The following is a 26,933-nucleotide window of genomic DNA, read 5'->3' on the forward strand; positions in this document are numbered from 1 at the left end:
TGCCATCATCACGCTCCCGCCCCCGCGCATCGCGGTCTCGCGCCGAGAGGCAAGTGATTTGGCAGCCGCCCCCAGCGGCGGCGGCGCGCGCCTGCGCTTTTCTGCGTCCCTGTCGGCCGCCTGGACTTCCCGCGCGCTGCGCCATGGGCCCGGAGCGGCCGCAAGGGCCCCGGAGGGCCTGCGCGTGACCCTCCGAGCTCTCCTGCCCGGTAACTGCATGGCATCCACCCCGCCGGGTTTGGGTGCTATCCTTCCTGTCGGGTTCTTCAAGCGTTCTTAACTCCAGTTGTCCATTGGGCTCACCTGGGGAATTTTAAACAAGGTTCCAGTGCCTGCCCCATCCCATTCTAGTTCAGTTGACTTGGGCGGACCTGGGCGTCTTCATTTTACAAAGTTCCCCGGGACCCTCTGCAGGGCAGGCGGCGTTGGGAGCCACTGCAGATCGCGAAATCCTCCCGTAGCTTCCCTGTCCCGCCAACCTTCTTGTCCCTGTCTTCTCTTTCTTTCCCGCGTTTATTCAGCAGAGATTAATGTGATAACCTGTTATGTGCTGGGAACTGTTGGGCTCCTGGGTGAACAGGCTTTTCCACCCCACGAGAACTTCAAATCTGACCTCTGTCCCTACGGCCATTCACCTTCAGCCGTTTTCCTCCCCCTGACTCTTCTTTCCCTCTGGAGTAAAGGGAAAATGAATATAACAAAGTCCCTAAGTGCAAAATAGTACGGGTTTGGCTTCCCCCTTCCCTCAACCAACATCCTGAAGTTAAGTTTTGAGTAAAGACTTGGAGACTTTCTGGTGCCATGCACACTATCTGTATGCTTGTTGCATGTAAAGATGCTGCATTTGTGATTTTTACAAATACACAATTTCGTTTTCTTAGACACGTAACACTTGTTCTTCACAAGTCTGTTTAAAATATGGCTAAGCCGGCCGGGCGTGGTGGCTCCTGCCTGTAATCCCAGCACTTTGGGAGGCTGAGGCTGGCGGATCACTTGAGGTCAGGAGTTGGAGACCAGCCTGGCCAACGTGGTGAAACCCTGTCTCTACCAAAAATACAAAAAAATTAGCCAGGCGTTTGGTGGCGTGCGCCTGTAATTCCAGCTACCAGGGAAACTGAGGCAGGAGAATCGCTTGAACCTGGGAGGCGGAGGTTGCTGTAAACCGAGATTGTGCCACTGCACTCCAGCCTGGGCGACAGAGCAAGGTCTCAAAAAAAAAAAAAAAAAAAAAAAAAAAAAAAAAAAAAAGCCAGGTAAAGAAAATCGAAATTGGGCCGGGCTCGGTGGCTCACGCCTGTAATCCCAGCATTTTGAGATGCCCAAACGGGCGGTTCCCTTTAGGTCAGAAGTTCGAGACCAGCCAGGCCAAAAAGGTGAAACCTAATCTCTACTAAAAATGCAAAAATTACCGGGGCGTGGTGGCGAGCGCCTGTAGTCCCAGCTGCTTCGGAGGGTGAGGCAGGAGAATCGCTTGAACCGGGGAGGCGGAGGCTGCAGTGAGCCGAGATCTCGCCATTGCACTGCAGCCTGGGTGATAGAGCAAGACTCTTTCAAAAAAAAAAAAAAAAAAAAAAAAAAAAAAGGGGGGCCGTGCGCAGTGACTCACGCCTGTAATCCCAGCACTTTGGGAAGCCGAGGCGGGCGGATTATGAGGTCAAGAGTTCGAGACCAGCCCGGCCAACATGGTGAAACCCCGTCTCTACCAAGAATACAAAAATTAGCGGGCCGTGGTGGCGCGTGCCTGTAATCCCAGGTACTGGGGAGGCTGAGGCAGGAGAATCGCTTGAACCTGGGAGGCAGAGGTTGCAGCGAAGCGGGATTGCACTACTGCACTCCACTCTGGGCGATAGAGCAAGACTCTGTCTAGGGGGAAAAAAAAAGAAAATCGAAATTCTGTAAGTCGGAGTTAACCACTCCTACAAAATGTATTAACATTTTGGTGCATATCTTTCTAATTTAGTCTGCGTGTGATGTGTCACTTAACTCTTTTGTTATCCTTGGCCTGTGAACTCTGAGGCATTCAGGAAATGCTTTTCATGAAAACAGGTTATTTATTGCGTTGACATTTGCACCGATGGTGCAGAAGCAATAGCGGGTGAAATAGCAAATTTAAGGCATTTGAACTAAACTAATAAGAGTCATATTCTTTACCTTCGTGCACTGGCAGAGGGAAAAAGCCAGGTTTACTGAAGCATATCCTTGGTGACGCTGTAAGAATAATTAAGTGTATTAAGTTTCAACGCTTGAGTGCACAGCTTTTTAATATTTTCTTTGACAATGGGAAGTATGAATAAATCACCTCTACGCATACCAAAATACAATGGTTTTTGCTTGAGTAAAGCACTTGTGGGATGTTGGAGTTGCACTCCGAACTAGCTGCTTTTCAGTCGTACCGAATTTTCATTGAAGGAACAACTGACCGACAAACTAGATTATTCAGAGTTGGGCATTTTGCAGATATTTTTTAGAAAATGAACAAAGTGAGCATGTCGCTTCAAGGAAAACAATATGCACTGTTTGTGGCTAATGAAATAACCTACATTTTCAAGGGAAGGCCGGGTGCGGTGGCTCAGGCCTGTAATCCCAGCACTTTGGGAGGCCGAGGAGGGCAGATCACGAGGTCAAGAGATCAAGACCATCCTGGCCAACATGTTGAAACCCCATCTCTACTAAAAACACGAAAATTAGCTGGGCGTGGTGGCACGCGCCTGTAGTCCCAGCTATTCGGGAGGCTGAGGCAGGAGAACCGCTTGAACCTGGGAGGCGGGGGTTGTAATGAGCCTAGATGGCGCCAGTGCACTCCAGCCTGGCGACAGAGCGAGACTCTGTCTCAAAAAAACAAAAAACAAAAAAACCGTCAAGGGAACATTTAAAAGCTTGAAACCTTGTATTCACCACTGTAAGCTTGATAGCTTTCAAATACTTAAAGACATTTCTGTTTAATGAGTGCAATGTTTTGGTGTTGTACAATTCAATGTGTCAACACTTGGAAGATCTGCATACCTCTTAGTGTAACGTGTTTCAAATGACCAGTGCATAATGTTCGATATTCCTGCATGGGTAAAGGTAAAATATGCATCCAAGTGGAGTACAGACTAATGAGCCACCACCGCACGGCCAGACTAATGGATTTTAATGTAACAGAATACAGAAAGTTTGGTGATATGCTCTAGTTTTCACATTGCAGCATATTTTCTTAATTAATTGACTTTATTATTTTTTATCAGTTTTAGGTTTGCAGAAATATTGAGTGGAAAGTACAGAGGGTACCTGTATATTCCTTCACTTTCCCTCACCAATTTCCCGTTATTAACAGCTTGCATTAGTATGGTATATTTGTTACAATTGATAAACTAATACTGATACATTATAATTAACTTCATTAACAATATAATAATTAATATTAATAATAATATTTAATATACATTATTATTAAAGTCCATAGTTGACACTTGCAGGGTTCACTCTTTGTATTGTGCATTCTATGGCTTTTGACAAAGGTATAATGTCATATATCCACAGTTACAGTATCACACAGAATAGTTTCACTGCCTTTAAAATGCCTTATTCCACCTATTCATTCTCCCCTTCCTCCCCTGAAACCCTTTCCAACCACTAATCTTTTTTTTTTTTTTTTTTTTTGAAATGGAGTCTCGTTCTGTCACCCTTGCTAGAGTGCAGTGGCGCGATCTCGGCTCTCTGCAACCTCCGCCTTCCAGGTTCAAGCGATTCTCCTGCCTCAGCCTCCCAAGTAGCTGGGACTACAGGCACAAGCCACCATGGCCGGCTAATTTTTGTATTTTTTAGTAGAGACGGGGTTTTACCATATTGGCCAGGCTGGTCTCGAACTCCTGACCTCGTGATCCGCCCGCCTCGGTCTCCCAAAGCGCTAGTATTACAGGTGTGAGCCACCGCACCTGGCCCCAACCACTAATCTTTTTTGTCTCCATAGTTTTATCTTTTCTAGAATGTCATTTACTGTAGTTGGAATCATACAATGTGTGGCCTTTTCAGACTGGCTTCCTTCATTTGGCAATATGCATTTAAGGTTTCTGCATGTTTTTCTCATGGATTGATAGCTCAATTTTTGCTTGCTTGTTTGTTTCTTTGTAAGTTTGTTTTTGAGATGGAGTCTTGCTGTGTTGTCCAGACTGGAGTGCAGTGGCACGATCTCGGCTCACTGCAACCTCCACCTTCTGGGTTCAAGCAATTCTGTCTCCTGCCTCAGACTCCCAAGTAGCAGGGACTATAGGTGTGTGCCACCATGCCTGGCTGAATTTTTTTTTTTTTTTTTTTTTTTTTTTGAGATGGAGTCTCACTCTGTCACCCAAGCTGGAGTGCAGTGGCTATGAGCTCGGCTCACTGCAACCTCCACTCCTGAGTTCAAGCAATTCTCCTGCCTCAACCTCTGGAGTAGCTGGGATTACAGGCACATGCCACCACACCTGGCTAATTTTTGTATTTTTAGTAGAGATGGGGTTTCTCCATGTTGGCCAGGCTGGTCTCAAACTCCTGACCTCAGGTGATCCACCCACCTCGGCCTCCCAAAGTGCTGGGATTACAGGTGTGAGCCACCACACCCAGCCTATATTTTGTATTTTCAGTAGAGACGGGGTTTCACTGTTTTGGCCAGGCTGGTCTCAAACTCAAACTCCTGACCTCAAGTGATCTATCTGCCTCGGCCTCCCAAAGTGCTGGGATTACAGGTGTGAGCCACCATGCCCGGTCTGCTTGTTTTTTTGAGACTGGTTCTCACTCTGTTGCCCAGGCTGGAGTGCAGTGATGCAATCACGTCTTACTGCAGCTTCCAACTCCCAGGCTCAAATGATCCTTCCGCCTCAGCCTCCCAAGTAGCTGGGATGACAGGCGTGCACCACCATGCCTGGCTAATTTTTATATTTTTTGTAGAAACCAGGTTTCACCATGTTGCCCAGGCTGGTCTCAAACTCCTGGACTCAAGCAATCTGCCCACCTCAGCCTCCCAGACTGCTGGGATTCTAGGCATGAGCCACCATGCCCAGCCTTCTTTTCTTTTCTTTCTTTCTTTTTTTTTTTTTTTGAGACAGTCTTGCTCTATTACCCAGGCAGGAGTGCAGTGGCTCAATCTCAGCTCACTGCAACTTCTGCTTCCCAAGTTCAAGTGATTCTCCTGAATCACATCATGGCTAGCTAATTTTTGTATTTTTAGTAGAGACAGAGTTTTGCCATCGCTACTGGAGTTGGCCAGGCTGGTCTCGAACTCCTGACCTTAGGTGATCCACCGGCTTTGGCCTCCCAAAGCGCTGGGATGACAGGCACGACCCCCGCGCCCGGTCTGGACTTTTGTTATTATTATTATTTTTTTTAGAGACAGGGTCTTGCTCAGTCACCCAGGCTGGAGTGCAGTGGCTCAATCATAGCTCACTGCAGCCCCAAACTCCTGGGTTCAAGCAATTGTCCTGCCGCAGCATCCCAAGTACCTGATACTACAGGTGCACACCACCACACCTGGATAATTAATTTTTTTTTTTTTTTTTTTTTAGAAAAAGGGGGTCTCCCTCTGTTGGTTACACAAACCCCTGGCTTCAAGTGATCCTCCTACCTCAACCTACCAAAGTGCGGGGATTACATGCATGAGCCACTGCACCCAGCCTTCTTATTTGAGGTGGCAAATTCCTTTACTCATAAGCCAACTTAGGATTGGGTCTTCTGCCTCTTGCAACCAAAAGAGTCATAAACAATACACTCAGGAATTTGTGAGAGGAAGATAGGATTGACAACAAAGGTGGTTTGGAGAAGGGGTAGATGTATGGATCTTTTGGAATGAACTTAGAAGGTGTGGATTTGAGTTATATGGATGTTCACCCAAAGGCCTCCACTGTGGAATAGGCTATTAATATTCAGGTGGCCATGATGGCCTGCTCTGTAGATGTCCATCATCCTCCTTCCCCTGCCAGGCTAGTGCTTGCTTAATGGGATCATGAACCACATGGCCAAGGCAGCAGAGACAGAGGCTATGCATACGCTCAGTATCATTCACTTCCTACTACTGAGTCTGGTCTGGCTACTATTTCTGCTGGGGGCCCAACCAGCCCTGATGTTGGCTTCACACCCTGAAGGGACCATTCAATTACCTGGTGATCATGACAATAACATTGGACCCTTTCCATAATAGATCAGGAGGAAGAGACATTTTATCTGGATTGGGCCATATTTACTTTCCAATGTGTCACTCTGCTGCCAGCACCACCATCCATTCACTTTCTTTTTTTTTTGAGACGGAGTCTTGCCCTGTCGCCCAGGCTGGCGTACAGTGGCATGATCTCGGCTCACTGCAACCTGAGCCTTCCAGGTTCAAGCGATTCTCCTCCCCCAGCCTCCCGAGTAGCTGGGATTACAGTCGCGTGCCACTACGCCCAGCTAAATTTTTGTATCTTTAGTAGAAATGGGGCCACGATGTTGACCAGCCTGGTCTCGAACTCCTGATCTCATGATCCGCCCACCTCGGCCTCCCAAAGTGCTGGGATTACAGACATGAGCCACCGCGCCCGGCCCCTCCTTTCACTTTGCAAGTCTTTTATGCTGTCATGGATTCCCAGACAGACAACACTGCTCCAACCAAGAAACTCACCTCACAGTGAAATTATGGAATTGCAAATCAAAATAATGAGATACCGCTACACATCTATTGTAATGGCTAAAATGCAAAACACTGACAACACCAAATTCTGGTGAGGATATGGAACAAGAGGAACTCTCATTCATTGCTAGTGGGAATGCAAAATGGTACAGCAACTTCAAAAGATAGTTTGGCAGTTTCTTACAAAGGTAAACATAGTCTTACCATACCATCCAGCAATCGCAATCCATGGTATTTATCCAAGTGAGTTGAAAACGTATGTCTACACAAAAACCTCCACCTGAACACAACTGTTTATAGCAGCTGTATTCGTAGTTGCCAAAATTTGAACCAACCAAGATGTGCTTCCATAGGTGAATGGATAAACAAACTGTGGTACATCCATATAATGGAATTTCTTTTTCAGATTTTTTTTCTTTTCTTTCCTTTTTTTTTTGAGACAGGATCTTGCTTTGTTGCCCAGACTGGAGTGCAGTGGCGTGATCACTGCTAACCTCAAACTCCTGGGCTCCAGTGATCCTCTGCCTCAATCTCCCAGGTAGCTGTGTACAGGAATGCACCATCATGCCCAGCTAATATATTTTTTATTTTTTGTAGAGATGGCATCTTGTCATTTTGCCCAGGCTAGTCTCGAAACTCCTGGGCTCAAGCGATCCTCCTACCTTGGTATACAAACATACAATGGAACATTATTCAATGATAAAAAAGAAGGCTGGGCCAGGCACGGTGGCTCATGCCTGTAATACCAGCACTTTGGGAGCCCGAGGCGGGCGGATCACCTGAGGTCAGGAGTTTAGGACCAGCCCAGTGAAACCCTGTCTCTACAAAAAAATACAAAAATTAGCCAGACGGAGTGGCATGCACCTGTAATCCCAGCTACTAGGGAGGCTGAGGCAGGAAAATCGCTTGAACCCAGGAAATGGCGGTTGCAAGATCACGCCACTGCACTCCAGCCTGGGGAGACGGAGTAAAACTCTGTCTCAAAAAATAAAAAAAAAGTCCAGAGATAGGTCTGCCTTTCAGATGTGTCTTGATTAGGGGTTTAAAAGAAATCAGGGAGGCCGAGGCGGGCGGATCACGAGGTCAGGAGATCAAGACCATCCTGGCTAACATAGTGAAACCCCATCTCTACTAAAAATACAAAAAAAAAAATTAGTCGGGTGTGGTGGCGGGTGCCTGTAATCCCAACTACTCGGGAGGCTGAGGCAGGAGAATGGCGTGAACCCGGGAGGCAGATCTTGTAGTGAGCCGAGATCGCACCACTGCACTCCAGCCTGAGCAACAGAGTGAGACTCTGTCTCAAAAATAAATAAATAAATAAATAAATACAATAAAATAAATCAGAATCTGGTGTCTCTCTTGAACCTGTTCTGCTTTGTTCTATTGTCACTCTATTTTCAGACAGGCTCCAGGCTCTTTCCTTACAGTGGTAAAATATTTACAACAGCTCCAGACTTTACATCCATTATCATAATTCCAAGTGTAGAGGAAGTACATCTCACCCCTATTAGTCAAAGTCCCAGGCCTGATTCTTACCGGTCCCTATTGAGTTATATGCTCTCCATGAAACCATACCTGTGACCTAGGGGAAGGGTTTCCTCCTTGGCTTATGCCAGTTAGAGTCCACCCAGGGTAGGGAGTCAACCTCATCCAACCACATGGACTGGTGGGGGTGAGCGCTGGTTCCTGCAGGAAAGTTAGGAATTACTCTTTTAATAGAAGTGTGCATATCTGCTGGGCAACATAAACAAAATTAATGACCCTTATACCAACCAGCCAGCTAAACTGGTTTTCACTGTTTGGGAATCAGTGTGGATCTCACCTCAGGATATCTGCTCTTTCAGAAAAATGTGTACCAGCTGCATGCTTCAAGGTTCTACCCACTAGGGAGTTTGACTACTTACTTTCCTTCAGAGCTGTGTGTTAGTCCATTTTGTATTGTTATAAAGGAATACCTGAGGCTAGGTAATTTATATTTTTTTAAAAAGGGGAGGTTTAGTGGCTCATGGTTCTGCAGGCTGTACAAGAAGTATGATGCCAGTATCTGTTTCTGGTGAGGGCTTCAGGAAGCTTCGAGATGGAGTCTCACTCTGTCACCCAGGCTAGAGTGCAGTGGCACGATCTTGGCTCACTGCAACCTCTTCCTCCCAGGTTCAAGTGATTCTTCTGCCTCAGCCTCCTGAGTAGCTGGGATTACAATCATACGCCACCATTCCCAGCTAATTTTTGTGTTTTTAGTAGAGGCGGGGTTTCACCGCGTTGGCCAGGCTGGTCTCTAACTCCTGAACTCAAGTGATCCACCCACCTTGGCCTCCCAAAGTGTTGGGGTTACAGGCATGAGTCACTATTCCCGGCCCAGGCTCTTTTTAACAATCAGACTTCAGCCAGGCACAGTGGCTCACACCTGTGAGCACTCTGGGAGGCCGAGGTGGGGAGATTGCTTGAGCCCAAGAGTATGAGACTAGCCTGGGCAACATAGTGAGACCCCGTCTCCATTTTAAAAAGAAAAAGAAAGGGCCGGGCGCGGTGGCTCACGCCTGTAATCCCAGCACTTTGGGAGGCGGAGGCGGGTGGATCACGAGGTCAGGAGATCAAGACCATCCTGGCTAACACGGTGAAATCCCATCTCTACTAAAAATACAAAAAAAAATTAGCCGGGCGTGGTGGCGGGCGCCTGTAGTCCCAGCTACTCGGGAGGCTGAAGCAGGAGAATGGCGTAAACTCAGGAGGCAGAGCTTGCATTGAGCGGAGATGGCGCCACTGCACTCCAGCCTGGGCGACAGAGCGAGACTCCATCTCAAAAAAAAAAAAAAAGAAAGAAAGAAAGAAAAAGAAAAAGAAAGAAAAAGAGTCAGATCTCACAGTAACTGACAGTCAGAACTCCCTTGTTACCATGGGGAGGGCACCAGCCATTACTAAGAGATCTGTTCTCATGACCCAAACGCTTCCCACTAGGCCCCACCTCCAATACTGGGAGTCAAATTTCAACATGAGATTTGGAGGAAACAAATAGCCGAACTATATTAGGTTGCCTACATGTGAGGCCATCGGTCAGGAGCAATCCACTTCAGCTAATGTCAACATAGTATGCAGAGCACCTAGCTTGACCTTCATCTTGGTGGTCATTGATTGTCCCATGAGGCCACAGATGTACTCCGCTGGCAGGAGTCAGCAGCTGGGAACATAAGTCACTTGTTCATGCAGTTTTCTTCTACCTTCTGGGTCCTTTTGGTCCAGGTCCCTCCCATCCCACTTCTACTTCGTTATGGAGTGCTGCTGTGCCCACCCAACTTCATGGGATCAGATAACCCCCAATTCGTCATGAGTAGCTCATATTACATTGGTTTTATTTTATTTGTTTTTGAGACAGGGTCTTGATCTGTTACCCAGGCTATGGCGCAGTGGCATGATCACATGGTTCACTGCAGCCTCGACCTACTGGGCTCAGGTGATTCTCCCACTTTAGCCTCCTGAGTGTCTGGGACTACAGACACGTGCCACCAGGGCTGGCTACACACCAAGCCTGGTTAATTTTTTTTTTTTTTTTTTTGAGACAGGGTCTTGTTCTGTCACCTAGGCTGGAGTGTGGTGGTATGATCTCTGCTCACTGCAACCTCCACCTCCTGGGTTCAAGTGATCGTCCCGTCTCAGCCTCTTGAGTAGCTGGGACTACAGGTGCATGCCACCACACCCAGCTATGTTTTGTAGAGATGGGGTTTTGCCATGTTCCCCAGGCTGGTCTCGAACTCTTGGGCTCAAGCAATCCACCCATCTCGGCCTCCCAAAGTACTGGGATTACAGGCATGAGCCACCCCACCTGGCAGGTTACATTTTTATTTGGAGTTCAGTAGGTGATCAAGAGCTCTTTCTCAAAACGAGGATAGTTCCTTACTGAAGAGCCTCCATATGTGGCACTAATCTCTGCAGTTTCCCCAAGGATGCAGTTTTGCTTCTGAGTTACTGTTTTTGTGGGGAAGGGAGCACCAATGGCTTTCATTTAGCCAAGCCTGCCACAGTAGCCCTGACGCAGAGGGTAAGAAAGCCAGCGTGGGGGTTCTGCCAGCAGCTGGGAACATCCGTCCCACCCGCAGACTCAGGAACAGGCAAGTAAACCTAGGATGGGTTTGGAGACTCTTCGGCTGACACAGGGACCCAGGTTCCTTCCATGTTGCAGCTCTACCACCTTCCTCATAGGGCTCCCAGTGTGGCCAGGCTTGTCTGCTTCAAGCCAGGGAAAGGAGAGAGAGAGAGAGACACCATTTTGTAAGCGCTAACCCATTAGACAAATACATTACTTTCACTTGAACTAGACTTATGGCCTCACCTGGATCCAAGGAAACTGAAAAGTAGAGTCACTGGCTAGGCACCCATCCACCCATCTACCAGCAACAAGTAGACCAAATGGAAGGTGAAACATGAGTTTTGGTGGAGAATTAGGGATTGCTGCCACACTCAAATCAGAAAGGGCTGTATTTGGCTGAGCACGGTGGCTCACACCTGTAATCTCAGCACTTTGGGAGGCTGGGGTGGGCAGATCTCTTGAGCCCAGGAGTTCTAGACCAGCTTGGGCAACATGGCAAAATCCCATCTCTACAAAAAAAACAAAAATTAGCTGGACGTGGTAGCATATGCTTGTAGTCTCAGCTACTTGGGAGGCCGATGTACGAGAATCACTTCAGCCCAGGAGGTTGAGGCTGCAGGGAGCTCTGATCGTGCCACTGCACTCCAGCCTGGATGACAGAGCAAGACCCTGTCTCAAAAAGAAGAAAAAAGTGAGAAAGTGGTGTGTTTGAGGGATGTTGTATAGTTCACAGAACTGAAACATGAGTTTACAAGACGGCCTAGAAAGACAGTAACTAAAGGGCCTCAGCCTCAGTAGCTGGTGGTCCTATGTCTTTCAGCCAGCTCAGCTCCAGGCCCCTTTCTTTCTTTCTTTGCATGTTTTAACTCAACATTCATATTTTGAAGGAAGATAATCTGAATGGATTTTTTTTTTTTTTTTTTTAGACAGCATCTCACTCTGCCACCCAGGCTAGAATGCAGTGGTGCAATCTCGGCTCAATGCAGCCTCCACCTCCCAGGCTCAAGCCATCCTCCCACCTCAGCCTCTCGAGTAGCAGGGACTACAGGCATACACCACCATGCTTGGCTAATTTTTTATTTTTACTTATTTATTTTTTAGACAGAGTGTCACTCTGTTGCTCAAGGTGGAGTGCAGTGGCACAATCTCAGCTCACTGCAACCTCTGCCCCTGCGTTCGAGTGATTCTTGTGCCTCAGCCTCCTGAGTAGCTGGGACTATAGGCACGAGCCACCGCGCTTGGCTAATTTTTGTATTTTCAGTAGAGACAGGGTTTTACCATGTTGGCTGGGCTGGTCTCGAACTCCTGACCTCAAGTGATCCACCTGCCTTGGCCTCCCAAAGTGTTGGGATTACAGGCGTTAGCCACTGCTCCCAGCCTCTGCTAATTTTTTTTTTTTTTTAATTTTTGTATAGATGGTTTGGAGGAGGGCATCTCGCTATGTTGCCCAGGCTGATGAATGGATATTAAGAACTGAATGTTTGCATCCCCCTCAAAAATTCATATGTTGAAAACCTAACTCCCAGTATGATAGTATTTGGAAATGGGGCCTCTGGGAGGTTGAGATGAATTCATGAGGGTGGGGCCCTCATGATGAGATTAGTGTCCTTATAAAAAGAGCCATCAGGCTGGGTGCAGTGGCTCATGCCTGTAATCCAAGCACTTTGGGAGGCTGAGATGGGCGGATCACGAGGTCAGGAGTTCAAGACCAGCCTGGCCAACATGGTGAAACCCCGTCTCTACTAAAAATACAAAAATGAGCCGGGTGTGGTGGCATGCACTTGTAATCCCAGTTACTTGGGAGGCTGAGGCAGGAGAATCACTGGAAACCAGGAAGCGGAGGTTGTAGTGAGCTGAGATCGCGCCATTGCACTCCAGCCTGAGTGACAGGGTGAGACTCCATCTAAAAAAAAAAAAAAAAGAGACACCAGAGAGCTTTCACTCTCCCTTCTCTGTGCTAAAATGAAGAGATCATGCTAGCACACAATTAGGCAATGGTCATCTGGACGCCAAAGAGGGGGGCCCTTTCTGGAAACTGACCACTCTAGCACCCTTATTTCAGATTTCGTGATCCAGAAATGTGAGAAAAATAAATGTTTGTTATCTAAGCCTCCCAGCCTGTAGTACTTTGTTATGGTAACCTAAGCGGACTATGCTAGTGGACTAATACATCAGCTAAAACTTGGTCATAAATGATAGGACTTTTTGTTTTTTTTTTTGAGATGGCGTCTTGCATTGTTGCCTGGGCTGTAGTGCAGTGGCACCATCTCAGCTTACTGCAACCTCTACCTCCCAGGTGTAAGTGATGCTTGTATCTTAGCCTTCTGAGTAGCTGGGACCACAGGTGTGTATCACCACACCTGCCTAATTTTTTATATTTTTAGTAGAGACAGGGTTTTGCCATGTTGGACGGGCTAGTCTTTTTTTTTTTGAAATGGAGTTTCGCTCTTGTTGTCCAGGCTGGAGTGCAATGGTGTGATCTCGGCTCACTGCAACCTCTGCCTCCCAGATTCAAGCAATTCTCCTGCCTCAGCCTCCCAAGTAGCTGGGGTTACAGGTGCTTGCCACCACGCCCAGCTAACTTTTTGTATGTTTTAGTAGAGACAGGGTTTCCCTGTGTTGGCCAGGCTGGTCTTGAACTCCTGACCTCAGGTGGTCTGCCCACCTCGGCCTCCCAAAGTGCTAGGATTACAGGTGTGAGCCACTGTGCCCGACTATATCGTATCTTTCAAAGGCAATTTTGGGCATTATACTTCTGTTTCAGGTTGTTTTTAGGTGCAAGTACAGAATAGTGGTTCAGAACACAGATCCTGGAACCAGACTGCTTATGGCTGAATCCTGTCTTTGCCATTTACTGGCTGTGTGACCCTGGTACAAGTTACATAAACACTTGTGATTCAGTGCTCTCTTTTGTGAAATAGAGCAAATAACAGTACTACCTCACAGTTGTGAAGATCAAGTGTATTAATATATGGTAAACACTCAGAACACTTCTGGGCACATAGTAGTCAGTATTTTCAAGCAAAAGAAACTCAACTTGGCTTGGTATGGTGGCTCAGGCCTATAATTCCAGCACTTTGGGAGGCTGAGGTGGGTGGATTGCTTGAGCTCAGGACTTCGAGACCAGCTTGGGCAAAATAGTGAAACCCTGTCTTTACAAAAAATGCAAAAATTAGCTGGACGTGGTGGTGTGTACCTATAGTCCCAGCTATTTGGGAGGCTGAGGTGGGAGGATGGCTTCAGCCCAGGAGGCAGAGGTCGCAGTGAGCTGAGATCGTGCCACTCCACTCCAGCCTGGGCGACAGAGCTAGACCCTGTCTCAAAGAAAAGAAAAAAAAGAAAAAAAAAAAGAGAAGAAACTCAACTTGACAATACAAAAGAAATGTGTATCGGATCTCCTAACTGCAAACCTTCAGAGATAGAGCAGGTCAGACCTCTCAAGGTTTCCCTACAGTTTTCTTATTCAGATTTCTAGGACTCATATCCTTTAGTTCAGAAGAACAGAGGCTGCTTTCCTACCTCCAACCAGTAAACAAAAGGCAGAGGCTGTCCAACTGGATGAATTTAGGTCATGTGCCTGCCCCTGAACCATTCTCAGTAGCTGAGAGAATCTCCCACAGTGATTGGTTTAGGGGTGAATTCCTTCCACATTCTTGCATTTAGCGGGATGGGATTATGCTGATTAAGAGTAGGTCCAACCCTTTATGAACTCTGGCTGCTATACGATGAATGAGGCTGGCATTAATGCCTGCAAGAATGGACAAAGTTGCTGTTTGAATTTATTTACAATAAGAAATAAACCATGAAAACTTTTCTAAAATGTAGTCTTTTAGAACACAAAAAAATTGCAGAAACAAAAATGGCCCAGAATCCTGATGCTCTGTTGACCATCTTTGTTTTGTTTGTTCATTTGAGCATATGGCAAAAAATGCAAAATTCAGAAATGTGTAATGAGCATAGAATGTTACTATAACAATTGAAAAAACTTGAACACACACTACATACTAAACAACAGCATGAAATTTCAGTTTTTCTGAATTTGATGATTGCAGTGTGGTTATATAAGAGAATGTCTTTTCTTAGGAGAGACACCGTGAAACAGAGGAAAAAGGACATGATTCTGAAACTTACTCTTAAATGTTTCAAAAAGTAACATATTAAAATCACACATATGTACACGCGTGCATATGTATACATATATATGTATAGAGAAAGCAATAGCAAATGTGGCAAAATGTTAAGATTTGGCAAATCTGGATAAGGATTTGCAATTCTGCTGCATTTGAAATTATTTAAAAATAAAAAACTTCAGTTTTTGGAGAAACAGGCATAAGAAACCTTTTGTTACCATATTTACGGCTTCTATACAGTCTTTTATGACGCAATTAAAAAAAAAACTAAACTAAAAAATATAACACAAATCTTCCCTCCCGTAGTAGCCAGAAACCCCCGCCGAGTACTTTGGGTGTCATAATAGGAAAAAAATGCAAAGCAATATGTTTTTCTATAAAGATTACTTATTTACTAATTGGAATTTTTTTATTTTCATGAAGATCAACAACAAAGTTTTTTAACATAATGACTTTGAGAATCATTTTGTGGTATTTGTTTAAGGCTGTCGCCCAGGAAAACGCCCAAGGACCATGCACGCTTCAACCCTATGGAAACACGAACGGCCCAGGGAACCGCCCCTTCGCGCTGCTTGACGGGATCTGGAGTCCTCCCGCTCCGCCCCGCCAGGCGCTCAGGGACCGCCCGGCCGCTCCCTCACCGCCCGGCCGCTCCCTCATCTCGCGATGCCATCCTCTTTTTTTTTTTTTTTCTTTCCCCCCTCCCACTCGCCCCCAAGCCATACGACTCCCTCCCCTCCCAACGTGTTTTTCAAATCCACCAATGGGCACACAGCTTAGGCTTGAACCAGCCAATCGGAATGCGGAGTCACCGGGAAATTTAAATCGCGCCGGCCGGCTGCACGAGCCACACGGTCTTTGAGCTGAGTCGAGGTGGACGCTTCGAACGCAGTCGCCCCACAGCCGCTGATTCCCCCCGCATCGCCTCCCGTGGAAGCCCAGGCCCGCTTCGCAGGTACAGACTCAGGCGGCGGCCCGGCCCGAGCGCTAACGGCTTGCCCGTGGGCGGCGTTCGCCTTTTGGGTTGGGGGAGGGAGGCCCCGGGTCCACGCCGAGCCTGGCTCTGCCTCCCGCGTTGACTAGGCCTCGGGGGCGACGTTCATTGACCAGGCGGCTGAGTTTCGCGGGGTCTGCGGGTTTAGGGCGCCGACGCTCTGCAAACGGCAGCGGAGGCCTTAACGCGTCGCGGCCGGGAGAATCGGAGCGAGCCAGGCTTGAGGGCGAATGTCCCGGGAGGACTTGTGGCGGCCCTGGCCTCGCCTCCTCCTTTCTCGTTGCATCTTCCCCGGCCTGGGGGCAGGGGCTGGGGGTGGCAGTTGGGAGCACCGTCTCTGACACCTAGGCCCCGGGGTGGCTCTGCCACCAAGTCGTAGGCGAGCGTAATGAAAGCAAAGATAGCAAATTGTAAGGAGGGCTTTGACTTTTGTCATCTTCTGAATGACGCACAGCTGATGTCATCCTAATTAAGCGCATTCACTTCTAGTCTCTGGAAATGCAAATCAAATATGCGAGATGCGGCACTGCATTTTTAATGTTGATCATAATGTAATGATGAAGCAAATTTTTATTTAATTTTCGAGTCTGCACCTATTTTGGTCAAGTAAAGACAGTAAAATAGGGAGAGCCTCCTGAGGATCTGAATTTATTGCCCTGGCACATAATTTTTAGCTGTAAGTTGACTTGGTTCCCCTACTTTGTCTTGAATTAACTATTAGGGACTCTGGAGTATCGAACTAGGCTGTCAGAAACGGTGGACACATGTGGCTAGTCCAAATTGAAATACGCTGTAAGCTTAAAGTACACAAAAGATTTCAAAGATGGAGTATGGAAAAAGAATGTAAAAGATGTCAGTTATTTTATATATTGATAACACGTTGAAATACTATTTGGATATTTTGGGTTAAGTAAAATACATTATTAAAATTAGTTTCACTTGTTTCTTTTCTCCTTTTTAAAAATATGGCTACTAGGAAGTTTCAATTTATATAGCTTGCATTCTATTTCTGATGGAGAGCCCTCTCCAGGAAGTCTCAGCCCTTTAGAGGGAAGGGGGACACTTCCCCTTTGGGTAAAGCTATTTCATAGTGCCGAAAACATGATGATCCCCCCTCTAGTATACAGGTGTGGATTCAGTAGATGCTTGATAATTCAGTTCTTATTTGGTACTATTATTGACAAAGGAAAATGATGAAGGAAATATTTTTCTCTTCCCCCATCTTTTAGCTTTCTCCCTTTGTCTCATAACCATGTCCACCAACGAGAATGCTAATACACCAGCTGCCCGTCTTCACAGATTCAAGAACAAGGGAAAAGACAGTACAGTGAGTACCTTCTGTTGCTTTCCTGTGGTGGTATTTAAATGGGAAGACATTTGGAAAGGGGTGAAAACTGAGGGATTTAAAAAAAAAAATGCCCTCACTTAGCAACAAAAACTGGTATGATAGGTGAACCGGCATGTTATCTTTTATCAAGGAAATGAGGCGTCGCAGAATAGAGGTCAATGTGGAGCTGAGGAAAGCTAAGAAGGATGACCAGATGCTGAAGAGGAGAAATGTAAGCTCATTTCCTGATGATGCTACTTCTCCGCTGCAGGAAAACCGCAACAACCAGGTAAAAAATGTATTTTAGTTTATGAGTTACGTGAAATCCAGAAAATCAGTAGGGACTTTTCTTAGAAATTCAAGTAAACTTAACATTTCTAGTCTTACGGTTTTAACTATCTGTGAACATCTTTTTCTCTGTTTGCAATTAGTAATTGTCTTCTTTCCTGCCTTCTATAATCCACTGAAGCTGATTTAGGATCTTCCTTTAGCTCTGACCTTCCTTCAGACTTCCCTGCATTTCTAGCTACTAGCTGGGTACCTTGGCCTGACCAGTGTGTCCAGAGCCAGCCAGTTTCTGGTTTATTTCTTCTTTTTTTTTTTTTCCCCCCGAGATGGTCTTGCTCTGTTGCTCAGGCTGGAGTGCAGCAGCACAATCGGCTCACTGCAACCTCTGCCTCATGGGTTCAAGCAATTCTCCTGCCACAGCCTCCTGAGTAGCTGGGATTATGGGTGCGCATCACCACGCTTGGCTAGTTTTTGTATTTTTTTGTTTTTGTTTCTTTGAGACAGAGTTTTGCTCTGTCGCCCAGGCTAGCGTGCAGTGGTGCGATCTCCGCTCACTGCAAGCTCCATCTCCCGGGTTCACGCCATTCTCCTGCCTCAGCCTCCTAAGTAGCTGGGACTACAGGCGCCCGCACCCTGTCCGGCTAATTTTTTGTATTTTTAGTAGAGACGGTGTTTCAACATGTTAGCCAGGATGGTCTCGATCTCCTGACCTCGTGATCCACCCGCCTCAGCCTCCCAAAGTGCTGGGATTACAGGTGTGAGCCACTGCCCGGCCTGTTTTTGTATTTTTAGTAGAGGCGGGGTTTCACCATGTTGGCCAGGCTAGTCTTGAACTCATGACCTCGTGATATGCCTGCCTTGGCCTCCAAAAGTGCTGGGATTACAAGCGTGAGCCACCAGGCCCTTCCCGTTTTTGGTTTATTTCTGCCTTTTTTGGTATTCTCTATGTTTTTGTATTTGTCACCAGCTTTGTTCAGGACTTTCCTTCTGAAATATTTACAGTAGCCTCCTAATTTATCATATCCTTCTTTATGCCATATACTATTTTCCTGAAAATGTTCCTAAAGTACTGCTTTAGACCTGTGTTTTCGCTCCTTAAAATCCATACTCCAAATTGCTTGAACCTGGGAGGTGGAGGTTGCAGTGAGCCAAGATCATGCCATTGCACTCCAGCCTGGGCAACAAGAGTGAAACTCCGTCTCAAGGAAAAAAATAAAAATAAAAATAAATCCATACTCCAGCTGGGCATGGTGGTTCATGCCTGTAATTCCAACACTTTGGGAAGCTGAAATGGGAGGATCACTGGAGGCCAGGAGTTTGAGCCCAGCCTAGGCAACATAGGAAGACCTCGTCTCTATAAAAAGTAAAGTTAGCTGGGTGTGGTGGCGCCGGCCTTTAGTCCTAGGTATTCAGGGGGCTGAGACAGAAGAATCACTTGAGCCCGGGATTTTGAGGCTGCCGTGAGCTGTGATTGCACCACTGCACCCCATGCTGGGTGACAGTGAGACCCTGTCTCTAAGAAATCCCTACTCTATGAAGGCCTTCCATAAAGTAGACTTAACTTAGATTTTCAAATTTATCTTTCGTCTGGGCCCTTTCCTACATGTTTTTCTCACAATATGCTTCCTTTTTTTTTGTTTTGAGACAAAACCTTGGTTTGTTGCCCAGGCTGGAGTGCAGTGGTACGATCTTGGCTGACTGTAGCCTCCGTCTCCTGGGTTCAAGTGACTCTCCTGCCTCAGCCTCCCAAGTAGCTGGGATCACAGGGGATCACCACGATGTCTAGCTAATTTTTGCATTTTTAGTAGACATGGGGACTCACCGTGTTTCCCAGTCTGGTCTCGAACTCCTGACCTCAGGTGATCCACCCGCCTCAGCCTCCCAAAGTGCTGGGATTACAGGCGTGAGCCACTTCGTCCAGCCAAACATAAACCATTTATATTTGCAGCAACACTTAACCGTGGAAATATGTAGATTATAAAATTAGATATGAAAATCCTCGGCCGGGTGTGGTGGCTCACACCTGTAATCCCATTACTTTGGGAGGCCGAGGCGGGTGGATCACCTGAGGTCGGGAGTTTGAGACCAGCCTGACCAACATGGAGAAACTCCATCTCTACTAAAAATACAAAATTAGCTGGGCATCGTGGCGCATGCCTGTAATCCCAGCTACTCAGGAGGCTGTGGCAGGAGAATCGCTTGAACCCGGGAGGTGGAGGCGGTGGTGAGCCGAGATCACGCCATTGCACTCCAGCCTGGGCAAGAAGAGCAAAACTCTGTCTCCAAAAAAAAAAGTCGGGCATGGTAGCTCATGCCTGTAATTCCAGCACTTTGGGAGGCTGAGGCAGGTGGATCACCTGAGGTTGGCAGTTCGAGACCAGCCTGACCAACATGGAGAAACCCCGTCTCTACTAAAAATACAAAAAAAAAAATTAGCCAGGCATGGTGGCGCATGCCTATAATCTCAGGTACTTGGGAGGCTGAGGCAGGAGAATCGCTTGAACCCAGGAGGCGGAGGTGGTGGTGAGCCAAGATCATGCCACTGCACTCCAGCCTGGGGATTGAGTGAAACTCCGTCTCAAAAAAAGAAAAGAAAATCCTCAGAACGTTGCCTGTGACTTCATGTCTTTCTCCCTCAAAGTATATCTGAATGCAAGTGATTGAGACTAACGTAGAAATAATCTTCAGTCTGCTCTGATTCTTGATTTTTGAGACAAGGTCTTGTATGGCGACAGGCAAACACCACCATGCCTGGATAATTTTTTTTTTTTTTTTTTTTTTTTGGGAGGTCTCACTGTGTTGCTCAGGCTGGTCTCACCTGAGCTCAAGCCATCCTCCCTCCTGAGCCTCCCAAAGTGCTAGGCTTACAGGTGTGAGCCACCATGCCTGTCCTTCTCATTCATTTTTTAAAATTGTTCAAAGCTGCCTTTTTTAGCGACAAAACACTTGGATACTCCATAACTTGAGACTCCAGTGAGTCATGACAACAAGTTTGCAAACTGTTCTACATATAAAATAATGAATATTTAACAGGCAAAATTAAATGTAGGGCTAAATATTTAGTAGCTGGCTATAAGCCTAACGATGTTGACACTTGCCTTCACAAGTAAGTGTGGATTTTATTGTTTGTATTTAATCTTAATGATAATGTGCAAACTTTCACTTTTCTTCTAGGGCACTGTAAATTGGTCTGTTGATGACATTGTCAAAGGCATAAATAGCAGCAATGTGGAAAATCAGCTCCAAGCTACTCAAGCTGCCAGGTAAGTCTTGTCTGGGATAGCATGGGTAGCCTAAGAAATTCGTGTTTTTAGATTTTTTTTGGGGGGGGTGGGGCAGGAAGGGACAGACAGATAGTACAAGGAAAGATTAGGCCAGCCAGCCATAAGCCAAATAGTATTTTTTATTTATTAATTTTTTTGAGAGGGGAGGCCTTGCTATTTTGCCCAGGCTGGCCTGGAATGCCTGGGTTCAAGCAGTCCTCTGACCTCAGCCTCCTGAAGTGCTGGGATCACAGGTGTGTGCCATTGCACCTGCCCATAAAGTTTTTACCAAAGTAATGTTTCAAGTCACTGGCAGGGGAAGGAAGAAATAAATAGTAAGTGGGATTGAGACATGCATTTAGAATGATAGATCCATTTAGGAGATAAGTATAATTTGACCTTTACCTCCCACTATACGTGGATATTTATGATATAATAGAAAGGATTAATAAGTTCTATAGCTTGACAGTGTGCAGAAGAAAAATTTCAATGGTAAATTATTAAAAAGTTCTAGACTGGGAGCTGTGGCTCATGCCTGTAATCCCAGCACTTTGGGAGGCCAAGGGGTCGGTTACTTGAGCCCAGGAGTTTGAGACCAGCCTGGGCAACATGGTGAGACCCAGTTTCTACAAAAGAAATTATTAGCTGGGTGTGGTGGCACATGCCTGTAATCTCAGGTGTTTGGGAGGCTCAGGCACAATAATCACTTGAACCCAGGAGGCGGAGGTTGCAGTGAGCTGAGATCTTGCCACTGCATTCCAGCATGGCGACAGAGCAAGACTCTGTCTCAAAAAATAAATACATAAAATCACCTGGGTGTGGCGGTGCGCACTTGTCGTCCCAGCTACTAAGGAGGCTGAGGTGGGAGGATCACTTGAGCCCAGGCGGTCGAGGCTGCAGTGAGCTGTGATCGTGGCACTGCACTCTAGCCTGAGTGGAGTGAGATCCTATTTCAAAAAAACAAAATGTGCTTAACCACAACTATCAGAACAAATTCAGTGAGAGTATAACCCTGTCAGAATGTGAAGTTTTTTTAAAAAGTGACAAGATCTGGAGTAGATTTCTGCAGGGATGGAAAGGAGGGTAATCTACATTAATTTCTGGAAAAATGGTAGTTAATTATACCGCATACATAGCACCATACAAGTAATCTGTTCAGCTTCTCTTAGGTTCCAGAATGTCTCAGCATTTAGTGATTTACTTAAAAGGTTGTCTGAAGTTCTAAACTCTTGAATTGCATTTTATATTGGTTTTTACACAAACTCCTTTTGTTAATCACTGTCAACTTTTATTTCTCTTTTTGTTCCCCTTTAGGAAACTACTTTCCAGAGAAAAACAGCCCCCCATAGACAACATAATCCGGGCTGGTTTGATTCCGAAATTTGTGTCCTTCTTGGGCAGAACTGATTGTAGTCCCATTCAGTTTGAATCTGCTTGGGCACTCACTAACATTGCTTCTGGGACATCAGAACAAACCAAGGCTGTGGTAGATGGAGGTGCCATCCCAGCATTCATTTCTCTGTTGGCATCTCCCCATGCTCACATCAGTGAACAAGCTGTCTGGGCTCTAGGAAACATTGCAGGTACTTGGACTTGAAGTTCTTTTGACTGAATGTATCTAAGCGTAATTAGTTGGAAGAAAGGCCTTGTTATAAGTAATAGCGACTTTGTCAAGTTTTGAGCTTGCTTTCAAGCCCTTATTAGGAATGAAAGTGTCATCTTTACAAAGGCAGCAGAGGGGCATCTAAGTAAGTTTGGGAGTTTTTGCTGGTGCATTCAGTCACTGAAAATTGATGGTGTTGGACAAGGTAATAAAATTAATCTTGCCTCGGCCGGGCACGGTGGCTCACGCCTGTAATCCCAGCACTTTGGGAGGCAGAGGCGGGTGGATCATGAGGTCAGGAGATCGAGACCATCCTGGCTAACACAGTGAAATCCCGCCTCTACTAAAAATGCAAAAAATTAGCCGGGCGTGGTGGCGGGCGCCTGTAGTCCCAGCTACTCGGGAGGCTGAGGCAGGAGAATGGCTTGAACCCAGGAGGCGGAGCTTGCAGTGAGCCGAGATCGCGCCACTGCACTCCAGCCTGGGCGACAGAGAGAAACTCCGTCTCAAAAAAAAAAAAAAAATTAATCTTGCCTTTTTTTTTCAGGTGATGGCTCAGTGTTCCGAGACTTGGTTATTAAGTACGGTGCAGTTGACCCACTGTTGGCTCTCCTTGCAGTTCCTGATATGTCATCTTTAGCAGTAAGTTACTAACATGAGTAAAGTTACTCACTTCTTCATTCTAATTTCCCCCATCTTCTCAAAAGACAGAACCTCTCATTGCCTATTTTTTTTCCCCCAGTGTGGCTACTTACGTAATCTTACCTGGACACTTTCTAATCTTTGCCGCAACAAGAATCCTGCACCCCCGAGAGATGCTGTTGAGCAGATTCTTCCTACCTTAGTTCGGCTCCTGCATCATGATGATCCAGAAGTATTAGCAGATACCTGCTGGGCTATTTCCTACCTTACTGATGGTCCAAATGAACGAATTGGCATGGTCGTGAAAACAGGAGTTGTGCCCCAACTTGTGAAGCTTCTAGGAGCTTCTGAATTGCCAATTGTGGTAAGTTATTTACTTGTAGATTAGGACATAAGTATAAGAAGCATGATCAGGGCTGGGCGTGGTAGTGGTGGCTCACACCTGTATAATCCCAGCACTTTGGGAGACCAAGGCGGGGGTGGATCACCTGAGGTCAGGAGTTCGAGACCAGCCTGGCCAACATGGTGAAAGCCCATCTCTACTAAAAATACAAAGAAATTATCTGGACATGGTGGCACGTGTCTGTAATCTCAACTACTCGGGAGGCTAAGGCAGGAGAATTGCTTGAATCTGGGAGGCAGAGGCTGCAGTGACCTGAAATCGTGCCATTATACTCCAGTCTCTCAAAAAAAAAAAAAAGCATAATCAGTTGATAGTAATATTGAAATATTGCCTATTTCAGGCCATGGTGGGCCTCTTGTTAAAACTTTTAGGGTATAGAATTTCTAAAGTGCTGGGGAAAAAATAACCAGCATCAACATATTTTTTTTTTTTCAGACTCCTGCCCTAAGAGCCATAGGGAATATTGTCACTGGTACAGATGAACAGACTCAGGTTGTGATTGATGCAGGAGCACTCGCCGTCTTTCCCAGCCTGCTCACCAACCCCAAAACTAACATTCAGAAGGAAGCTACGTGGACAATGTCAAACATCACAGCCGGCCGCCAGGACCAGATACAGCAAGTTGTGAATCATGGATTAGTCCCATTCCTTGTCAGTGTTCTCTCTAAGGTAACGAAGTCTTAGGATTTAATCAAGTCATTTTTAGTATTTATAGAAAGCTGTGCTTGATAAGCTTCTTCATGTGCAAGAATCTTGGGTTCTACTAGGAGTCCTTTGCTGAACAGTACCCAGTAACCCCTTTTACTTAAGGTTGGATAGAACCTTGGTACTTTCAGTCATTGTTTTTGTGAAAAAGTACTCTTGGAATCTTATTTGTGCAACTGTTCTGAAATAAAACCATGTCCTTATGTTTAATAGGCAGATTTTAAGACACAAAAGGAAGCTGTGTGGGCCGTGACCAACTATACCAGTGGTGGAACAGTTGAACAGATTGTGTACCTTGTTCACTGTGGCATAATAGAACCGTTGATGAACCTGTTATCTGCAAAAGATACCAAGATTATTCTGGTTATCCTGGATGCCATTTCAAATATCTTTCAGGTAAGTCCTATCAAGGTGGCTTTGTTTGAATTTGGACTTGATAATAATCAGTTTACTATTTAGACTTGGGGGAGGGCAGCTGTAAGTTTACTCACTAGTAAGCCACAGAATCAGAAAGCCTGTTTATGTGGCCACCCCTTTAATTAAAAATGAGGCAGGCATTATAAAAGATACAAAAGAGACGACAAGTGGATGGTGTGACCTGAATCGGAGTCAGGCGCTTATGTGGACTCATCACACCTGTTTACTTGGTTGATTTAATTTCCCAATTTCATACCGATTTTTGGTGACATTAAATTTGAATGACTTGGCCAGGCACGGTGGCTCATGCCTGTGATCACAGCACTTTGGAAGTCCGAGGTGGGTGGATCACCTGAGGTCAAGAGTTCGAGACCAGCCTGGCCAACATGGCGAAACCCTGTCTCTGCTAAAAATGCAAGAATTAGCCATGTGTGGTGGTGGGCGCCTATAATCCCAGCTACTCAGAAGGCTGAGGCAGGAGAATCGCTTGAACCCGGGAAGCGGAAGTTGCAGTGAGCCAAGTTTGTGTTATTGCACTCCAGCTTGGGCAAGAGTGAAACTGTCTTAAAAAAAAAGTTGAGCCTTCAATAATGGATGCTAGCGTATCTGTTACTGTGTATAAATAATTTGTCAGTATGTGGCCAGTATTTCTTCTTCCCCTCATCTAATCCCCTAAGTTATTTTGAAGCAAATCTGTTTTTTTCATCTATAGATATTTATGTATCTCTTTAAGGTTGAAAATTTAAAGGAAAACTAACCTACATACCATTCCATATGTCCAGTAAATCCTTAATACCAACACACATTCTGTTTGGGGACATTTAGTTTAGCACACCATAGGCCATCTTTGCCCTTAGACACCTTGACTACACCTTGTGATGACATAGGATGCTTTACAAAACAATACACCCCTGTTCCCATAGCAGACCAGTTGAACTGGAATGTAGTGTTGTTTTAAAAGTTGCCCGCATGATTTTGATACATAGAAAAAGGTTGGGAGCTACTGATTGTAAGATCTTTGGCTCCAGTTGAAGTAGTGCTAAAAGCAGGTACAGATCCAATCACATTGAGTGTCAACAAAATATAAAATGGACATAAAACTGTGATAGGCTTGATGAAGGAATTGTTAGGTGCTTATTTCTGCCTGACGTATCAGTATTCAAATTGATGTTTTCTTCATTAAAATAAAACCAGAGTATATGCCAGTAAACTTGGATTTTTTTTTTTTTTAGGCTGCTGAGAAACTAGGTGAAATTGAGAAACTTAGTATAATGATTGAAGAATGTGGAGGCTTAGACAAAATTGAAGCTCTACAAAACCATGAAAATGAGTCTGTGTATAAGGCTTCGTTAAGCTTAATTGAGAAGTATTTCTCTGTAGAGGTGAGTAATGGATGGTAATATTAATAACAACTTGGAAACATAAAGTCAAGGCCATAAGCCTTTTTTTCCCTTTTAAAAATAAGTGTCATATCTTTGTTAAATATAGTAAAATATCAGTGTGCATAGGACATAATGTACTTATTTGCCCCTCTAGTTTGGCTTGATGGTAATAAAATCTTTTTAAACTGAGATTTTAAAAGCCACCAGATTAGTTTCAAATGAACAGCCTTGAGAATCTTAGAATATCTTGAGGGTAAGTTAACGGGTGTCATTGTAGGAGGTGATAGAGAAGTAGGCCAAACCCATCACCATGCTCTGGGCCTAATACAGTCTTTTCCTATTGAAAAGTGACGGTTGGGGAAGAAAAAAATCTCGGCCTGTTTCTGTTACTGTAGTAGCCAGCATTTATGAATTGGCAAAGTTTCAGAGACCCTCCCTCCCCTATGTCAAATACTATAATATCATACAGGATTAAAGGTGTAAAATGCAGATCAAGACCTAGAGATTAAATACAGACTTCAGGTAGGCTGCTGCTTGGAATACTTATATCATTTTTATACTTATTTTTTAATATATTTCCAGGAAGAGGAAGATCAAAACGTTGTACCAGAAACTACCTCTGAAGGCTACACTTTCCAAGTTCAGGATGGGGCTCCTGGGACCTTTAACTTTTAGATCATACAGCTGAGACATACATTTGTCGTGTACTATGTTTGGTATTTTGTCTTATTGTTTCTCTACTAAGAACTCTTTTTTAAATGTGGTTTGTTACTGTAGCACTTTTTACACTGAAACTATACTTGAACAGTTCCAACTGTACATACATACTGTATGAAGCTTGTCCTTTGGCTAGGTTTCTAATTTCTATGTGGAATTTCCTATCTTGCAGCATCCTGTAAATAAACATTCAAGTCCACCCTTTTCTTGACTTCATCATGCCTATGTGTTGCTTTCTAATTTGGGGCCTTTAATGTTGCTAGTGAAAGGTAACCCGTCCAAACTGATGGGATTAACCAGAGGTAGTCCTGGCTGCAGTTTTTGCAGAAGAATGAATAACATTTTCTGGAAACCCTCAGCCA

At 45.4% G+C, this 26,933-nt stretch overlaps 1 protein-coding gene across 3 annotated transcripts; it reads left to right on the forward strand.

Moving 5' to 3' along the window:
• Positions 1-33: 33 nt before the first annotated feature.
• KPNA2 (karyopherin subunit alpha 2) lies at positions 34-26,787 on the forward strand. Of its 3 annotated transcripts, XM_054669701.2 has the most exons (12): positions 34-209; positions 15,315-15,785; positions 17,054-17,151; positions 17,303-17,440; positions 20,614-20,702; positions 22,017-22,285; positions 22,853-22,947; positions 23,048-23,311; positions 23,786-24,019; positions 24,269-24,451; positions 25,705-25,854; positions 26,437-26,787. In XM_054669701.2, exons 3-12 carry the CDS (start codon positions 17,077-17,079, stop codon positions 26,527-26,529), a joined length of 1,590 nt encoding a protein of 529 aa, XP_054525676.1. In that variant the 5' UTR covers positions 34-209; positions 15,315-15,785; positions 17,054-17,076; the 3' UTR covers positions 26,530-26,787.
• Positions 26,788-26,933: the final 146 nt, after the last annotated feature.

This window comes from Pan troglodytes, chromosome 19, assembly GCF_028858775.2.
Source record: "Pan troglodytes isolate AG18354 chromosome 19, NHGRI_mPanTro3-v2.0_pri, whole genome shotgun sequence".
In the NCBI taxonomy this organism is placed as follows: Eukaryota; Metazoa; Chordata; class Mammalia; order Primates; family Hominidae; genus Pan; species Pan troglodytes.

Bases quoted from the DNA above. Each gene is read 5' to 3' on its own strand.
- KPNA2 (XM_054669701.2), top strand. From the start codon at position 17,077: ATGTCCACCAACGAGAATGCTAATACACCAGCTGCCCGTCTTCACAGA. The intron at 17,152-17,302 runs GTGAGTACCTTC...TCTTTTATCAAG, and splicing joins ACAAGGGAAAAGACAGTACA to GAAATGAGGCGTCGCAGAAT. The intron at 24,452-25,704 runs GTAAGTCCTATC...TTTTTTTTTTAG, and splicing joins CCATTTCAAATATCTTTCAG to GCTGCTGAGAAACTAGGTGA.